The sequence below is a fragment of the mitochondrial genome of Helianthus annuus (genome assembly GCF_002127325.2).
Source record: "Helianthus annuus mitochondrion, complete genome".
Taxonomy (NCBI): Eukaryota; Viridiplantae; Streptophyta; class Magnoliopsida; order Asterales; family Asteraceae; genus Helianthus; species Helianthus annuus.
The window spans coordinates 40001-47500 of NC_023337.1; the positions used below are offsets into that span (position 1 = coordinate 40001).

Sequence of the window (7500 nt, forward strand, 5' to 3'; positions counted from 1 at the left end):
GGACTCCATTACGCTGCTCGCCCTATTAGCCGGCGGAAACCATGAGAATTCATTCATTTCAGCCAGTCCCGGGTTATATATTGTACGGCGAAACTCGCTAATAGAGATCTGTTTTCTCAGGAACCAGACCTGTATGCACGAAGAAGAACATATCTCTCTGGTCATATTCTTGTGGAACTTCTGTCGTCCCGTTCATTGTGGTTCCTCGGCCCTGCTAGCCATTTGCTTGCTCTAATTGTACACATTCAAAGAAGGGGCAAGCTAAACAAGCAAGCAAGCCATCCAAGTTGATTTTATAGAGTCTGAGGTTAGGAAGAACTTGGGGTTCCCCTGTGACTAACTTAGCGCACTTCCGGTGGTAGCCATTGGGCTAAGTCTCTATAAAGAGCCACTCACATATTTATTTATAGTTCGGTGTGAGATCAGCTAAATTAAGCTACGCTCATCATTTATGATCCACGGCTCACTCAATTAGAGCACTAACTACTTCAAAGGAATTCGCCCCAAAGACGCTTTTAATCGCTCCGCTGGTGCGATCTGGTCGATAGGTTGTCCAGTCATCTCGGTGAGGAATTTCGCTATGCCCCCCGCTGACCTTTCACTGTGAGTACTGCTGCAGTAAAGCCAACGGGAAGATCAGTCCCAGGGCTCAATCTAGGCTGCCAGCCAAGATGAAGATGGATTGAAGGGGTTGTCAGGGAGCTTCATAGGGAATTGTAGGATCCATAGCTGGAAAGACTGCAGGAAAAAAGGGGAACATAGTCGCTAGGAAATCAGATTCCATAGTCAAGGCTGAGACAGACCCTATGTTTACTTCGCGATAGTCTTAGCTCGACATTGTCAAGCCATACTATCTACCAAAATTGATTTTTTTCTGACATTCTATCCTATATATCGGAGATATAAGGTTTGAACTTCCACTTATGGTAATCGAACTTGGTAATAAAACTCTTTCCCGGCAAGAAGATAAAAGATTTCCTTCGGGCTATAGTTGGGAAAGGAACGGACCACAAGCTTCGCGCTCTGCCTTTCTTGTATTTGGACTCTTTCGCGCTATATGCTGCTCTCTCTGCGCGCTTAGCTTTCTTTGCTCTTTGCTATCATCGTGCTATTGCCGGCTTCCTTCTCTTTAAGACTAAGACCAAGGGCTCTTACAGAGTGAACACGTCTTATTTCATTTTTAGAAATATGATCTTTTTCATTCCCCAAGGGGAAAAGGTCTCTTCTTCTGCTTCAGGATCAACTGAAGCAGATCTTTTTTCGACTTCCTTCCTGTCTGGGATTTGAAAAAGCAAAGTCCTTACTTTGACTTACCCGAATCAAGTCAAGGCGATGAAGCAGGCTCAAGGCCCATTTTCTTATAAGAGTTCTCTCTCTCTCCGGGAATCATAGCCTAGTATCGTATCCCAGAAAGGGAATCCACTTCTGACCTGACCTTCTGACGAGAATCCTTCAAACTCTTTTTTTCAAGTCAAGAATGTGTAAACCGAGGCCATTGAATCTGCTGCAGATGTCATCATAGAAGAAGAAGCTGTTCTTCTTTTTTCTGCATCAGCTACTAATCATTTGGAATCGATCTAGCTGCTTAACTTATCTTATGTGGTTTGGGCATACGGATTCGACTAGCATTTCGTGGAAATCATAGTTGGTATTGGACAAGAAGGAAATTCCTTCTCTTCTGTTGTCACAAGAAAGGACTAGGTTCCTAGCCAAGCCAGGGAATCTACGACCGATTGTCAAAAAAGATCCCGCTACGGGGTAAGAAGCAAGGAAGGAGTGCCACTTTCAAGAATTCTTTTTTAGTTCAATCACCCGCCGAAGCGAATCCTTCGAAATAGCCAAGCCGGTAAGTAGAAGGGCAAGGTGACCACAGGGAAAGGCATTACCAGAAGGAAAGTAGTCCAACTCAATGTCTTACGCATCAGTGGCATTTGAGTGAAAGCAGTAAGTCAGTGGCCAAGAATCATCGATTTTGGAGTTACCAGCTCAAGGCAGCTCATGGGAATTTATTTAAGTAAGAACGATCCCCAGTGTCATCCTCTTCGTCTTCTCTTTAGGAAAGCAAGTCCCATCGAGTTAGCTCTTGGAGTCAAGGCATGCCTTAAGGTAGCGACTGACTTTCAGGTGAGATGGTTCAATAGTAGATTAGATAAAGGCTCTTGCTACTTCCCACGAGGGGAGGAAAGTAAATAGCGTAGATAAGGAAGTGGCTATTCTTGTTTATTCATGACTCCGCTGCGCTCCTATTTCATGGAATAAGCGCCTTTTCTCTTACAGACAAAAGAAATGGATTTCTTCCGGCTAGCTCGAAGGGAAGGAAAGAGCGCTATAAGAGAAAGAGTGCCTCGATCATGGGATTTTTACTGAAAGCAGAGGAAGCATTCGATGCATCATAAAAAAACAAAAAACAAAAAACAAAAAGAAAAAGAAAGAAAATAAAAAGAAAGTGCAGCTGCCAGAGCCCCGTATTTACCAGCGGGGTCCCGAGATATTCTATGATCAAAGGCTTTGTGGTTGTCACGAACTGGATTCGAACCAGCGCCTCCGGGAGCAACAGGCCCAGCAAACTACCATTCATTCTGATCGCGACTTTGTTTACCCGGTTCCCCTCGCGGCTAAAAGGTACATCCGGGCCGCTCGCATGGACCTACTTACCTTGCTTGTAGACCAGCTGCAGAGCTAACCCTTGTTCTATTGGTTTGATGCTACCAAGACGATTTCTTTATGCCCATCAAAACATCGTTCATGTCCATTTTTAGGGCTTCTTTTGTCAACTCGTCGCTGAGTTCTTCAGTCACCTGAGACTTTCGATGTTTGTCCCGCATATCACTAGATCGATCGGTATCTTTACAAATTGAGAAAGCTTTCTCAATTCATACTTAGCCGCGAGCAATCTACGTTTGCGATCTCGTATATTTTGCTTCTCCGACATCTTACTGACTTTCCCCCTCATCTTTTTGAAAAAAGCCGCTCCACGGTGGTAAAGTCTCATCTTGTGTGTTGGCCGAAGTTAAAATAGTGACATGGAACCCCCTAATATGTTCGAAGATCTCGAAATGATCTTCCAGTTCCGGGGAGAATTCGCAAAACTCCATTTCCATCAAGAATTGAATGGACTTTTCCCGTATTTCGACCGGAAAATCTAACAGAGACATTACTGCGGAGATTTTTACCAAAAAATGAGACATTCCATGACCTCGGAGAGTGCTTTGCCGTGCTAGGTCACTGACATATCCTTTTTTTTCTTTATTTGACCCCAAGAATGGATTGGATCGAAACGACTTTCCTGTCGAAGCCCTTTGTGTCTGTATTAATTTCTGCCCGCACGGAATCTCCATAGCCAATTTTCCATTTTTGATTATGAAATCAGAAGGTGCTGCCTTTGGTACTACTCTTATTTTACACGATCCAGGAACTTCCATAACGTTGGCGTGATTCGGTTTGAGCAACGGATCCTGACGTGATACATCTTCGTAATGAAAATGGAGTGTAAACATTCTCTGATTGCCTTTCTTTGATTCCCCCCATACAGAAAGAGAGGCCTTCCTGTACGAGTAGTGAAGAACTAAACGATTTTGTTTTGTTGGTTGTTGACCAACGGAAAGAAAGGGAAAAAGAAATGCCAGTCACTTAGTAAAAAGGCTCTCTAAGAGTTTGGGGTCCTTTCTAAAAGCGAGAAGAAACTCCTCGTATTCAGAGACAGAGTCTAGCTCCAAACTTTTGACGATGTTGGAGGATACCTCCATATAGTGGTCATGGGTCCGTGAGAATTGCCATGGCTTCCAACCTCTTTCGGTAAAGTGAACTAATCGGTCCTTTACAAAAAGGGTCATTTCCGCCTTTTTTTGTCTCCACACGGAGAGGATCCGTGTTAGGATCATAAGCGGGGGGGGCCGTGGGGTGCCTCGGCAGGGGGGTTGGGTGCCCCGGCGTTTATCGCCTCATCTACCGAGGGGGATGACGAATCCGGCATGGGCTCGAGAAGCACACGCTCCTCGAAACTGTTACATGTGCTTGAGTCCGATAATGGAACCTGCTGTGACGGGCCTACCACAAGATTTTTACTTTCCGAATCTACTTGTCGCCTTCCCGAGGAAGGACCGACGTCCTCTACGGGATCAGGGCTTCGGTCTCGTTTTCTAGAAGTGGGCTCCCCTTCGATGCCCTGCCCCTGACCTTCTGAATCAGACGGCAGGTTGAGGTATTTTTCCCAACCGCCAGAGTTACCCACCGAATCCGACCCTGCGGGCATCATGCGAAGAGGACCCGCTAGTACTTCTGAGACTCCGGCTTCTGTAATGAGGCCCTTCGTAAAAACCCCTATGGCCAAGGTAAGCCCCATCGGTAGGCCTAATTTGCCTAAAGTATAGGCGAGGGCTCGACCCCCCAGAGCTATTCCTATTTTAAAAAGGGGGGCCTGGAAAATGCCCAGAAAGACAAGTACAAGTAGGCCCAGCAACAAAAATAGAATAGAAATCCTAAAAACCAGGGATAAACTGATCAAACTACGTAAACTTTCCAGGGATAAATTGATCAAACTACGTACACTACTAGATCAATTTTTGACTCGGGTCGAAAAGGGCATTCTATCTTTCTTTTCTATTCGCTCATGATCTGGCCTGGTCGACCCAATCATGATTTGAAGGATGGGACCTTTTCTCGAACTCGAAAAATCCTGCCGACATACGGGCATTCTTTTTTGTACCTTAGTACACTGCCCCGGAAAAAAGAAAACTACAAGCAATCATGAAACTGGCAAAGCTTGATAACCATTTTCTCATGACGAGCACGTTGGATCATTTTAACAATTTTGAGGAGATCGCGCATCAGCTCTGAGATATTCCTTAACCCTTTTTCCGCTCCAGGAAAAGAAAGAGGCAGAATTCGTTATCGGAGTATCCTCCGCCAACTAACCTGAGCATGCTCTCTAACATCACATACGAGATTCTTTGTCTGGCTTTTATAACTCCTTAAGGAAGTGTCTCTTCCGAGTATTTTCTCACTTGCTTTCCTAAGCTAAGTCAGACATTCAAATCAAGGAAAGCGAATGAGAAACCTTCTTGGAATCAGTTCGTTCGGGAGGGTGTGTAGTGCCAGTACGGGGTGTGGTACTGGTTCTCATTTCCTGGTTTGGATTTCAGTGAAAAAGCTTTGAAGCCGATATCAAAGGAGTTCCTTGCTTTCTGACCCCAAGTGTACCTCATTGGTAGGCTTTCCCCAACGGTTGCGGCCTGCTGTAGTATGAAGTACGCCCCAATAAATTGAAGAAGAGTCTCATTCGTTAGCAAAGTCGATAGCCAGTCCATCTTGTCTTCTCCACTTCAATTCAAGCTAGCTCCTACTCCTTTAGGATTCCTTTTTTCACTGTTTTTACGAACCTTCACATAGATTACGAGGCTTACCGAATGAGTTGAACATAGTGAAACGAATCCTCACTCCCAATCGCCCCACTATCTACTAGTCTGGTTCGACTCGAACTTCTGTCATGTCAAGCTTCCTGACCTGCTTTGTACCAGCCGGTATTTTGTGTACTTCGGGGCGAGCTCGCTCTAACGTCGTGCCCGGGTCACAACGAATGGAACTTTTATAATGCATGCACAATTGGACAAGCTGCTTACCGTGGCCACCTACCGCCTTCCCTTAAGGCCGTCGTCATGCTAGAACTCTCAAACGCTTGTCAAGGATGGATGTAATTCAGGAAGCGCTTGTAATGTGAGTGAAGCGGATTGAATACACACTTGTCGGGGTGAACTATCGAAAAAGACCCCCAAATCGGCCTTGAAGAAAGGAACCTCACGTCAAATGGGTTTGGCTGATGCACTGCGTCCCAGCGATCGTTGGCTAACACTAGATTCCAGAAATGGCTTTGTTTTGTCATTCTGGTGTTGTCGAGGCAGAAGGCACACTTGGAATGGAACTGATGCTGGAGGTGAATCCGCTAATGTGTCAGGTGAGGTCATACCACCAAAACGGCATACTTTAAACGACAACCGCTGAAACCGCACTAAAGCTTTGAAAGAGACGTTCCCCTCATCCTTAAAGTCAAGACGGTTACCACGTCTTTCATTAAGGGAAGGCGCTGACTAGCCCTGCTCAATAAGGATGTAGGGTCTCTTGAGCGCTTCATTGAGCATTTTTCTTTTCTTTGCTGATTCCTCTCAATGAAATTTTCCATGTTGCACTAAGTTACTTACGGATGTATGCATGCAGTCCGAGAACACTTTGGGGTAAACACCCATCCAAACAACTCCAACAAGAAAAGGTATAAATATGAAAACTTCTCTACCATTTAGATCGGAAAATTTATGGAGGAAATCCGGTTTTAAATTCCCAGAAACCACACGATTATATAGCCAAAGGGAATACGCCGCGCCTAAAATCATCCCAAGCGCTGCTAATGTGGCTACTAAGCTATTTCTTTGGAAAGCTCCTACTAAGATGAGAAATTCCCCGATAAAGCTGCTAGTACCAGGTAAACTCATATTGGCCAAAGTGAAAAAGAAGAAAACGGTAGAGAAATTCGGCATGGCGCTCACTAAACCTCCGTAATATCTAACAAGTCGAGTCTTATGTCGGTCATATAGAACACCAACACATAGAAAAAGGGCTGAAGAAACCAGTCCATGACTTAACATCAGTAGAATGCTACCTCCAATTCCCTGTATGTTCAGACTAAACATACCAATAGTCACCAGATTCATATGAGCTACTGAGGAGTAAGCAATGATCTTCTTAAGATCGATCTGTCTTAAAGTGGTCAAGGAAGTATATATTATAGCAATCGCGCTTAAAGTATAAATGAAAGGAGTGAAACAAAGTGTCGCTTCAGGAAACATGGGTATTGAAAATCTTAAAAAGCCGTAGGTTCCCAATTTTAAAAGAATTCCCGCCAAGATGACGGATCCTGCCGTAGGTGCCTCTACATGAGCTTCGGGTAACCAAATATGAACTGGTACCATAGGCACTTTGACGGCGAAAGAGGCGAAAAAAGCAATCCATAGAAAGATTTGGCGCCGCTCACTAAATTCTGTGGTTAATAAAATTTGTAAATCGGTGGTTCCTGTTTGGAAAAGAATCAACAGAATAGCTAATAGCATAAAAACAGATCCAAGTAAAGTATAAAGGAAAAGCTGATATGCTGCCTTGATCTTTCTTTGTCTCGAACCCCATACCCCTATAATAATGGTAGAGTAAGGGGTGGCCCCAAAGCGGAATTGACCAGTGGTGATTGGTCGAAGCTCCAGTAGGTAGCCACTCCCTTCTCAGGGAACCGTACGTGAGACTTCCGCATCATACGGCTCCGTCCCGAGCTTCCGTCGTCGGCCTTGTCATTAGACCACTATCTATGCATGTATTTTCAGCCTGGACTCTAGAATCTTTTGCTTCTCGGGTGGTGGCGAACAATGCTGCTTGCGTTGCGGGGGATGCCCGCCCGTAGGGCCCGGCCTGCTTCCCGCCCGAAAGAACCACTCACTAGCTAGCCGGACTAGTGGGGGCCTA

At 45.1% G+C, this 7500-nt stretch overlaps 1 protein-coding gene across 1 annotated transcript; it reads right to left on the reverse strand.

Moving 5' to 3' along the window:
* Positions 1 to 2933: 2933 nt before the first annotated feature.
* Positions 2934 to 3497, reverse strand: rpl5 (ribosomal protein L5). Its single transcript has one exon. The coding sequence runs from the start codon at positions 3495 to 3497 to the stop codon at positions 2934 to 2936; it is 564 nt and encodes a 187-aa protein (YP_008999557.1).
* Between the last annotated feature and the right edge of the window lie 4003 nt (positions 3498 to 7500).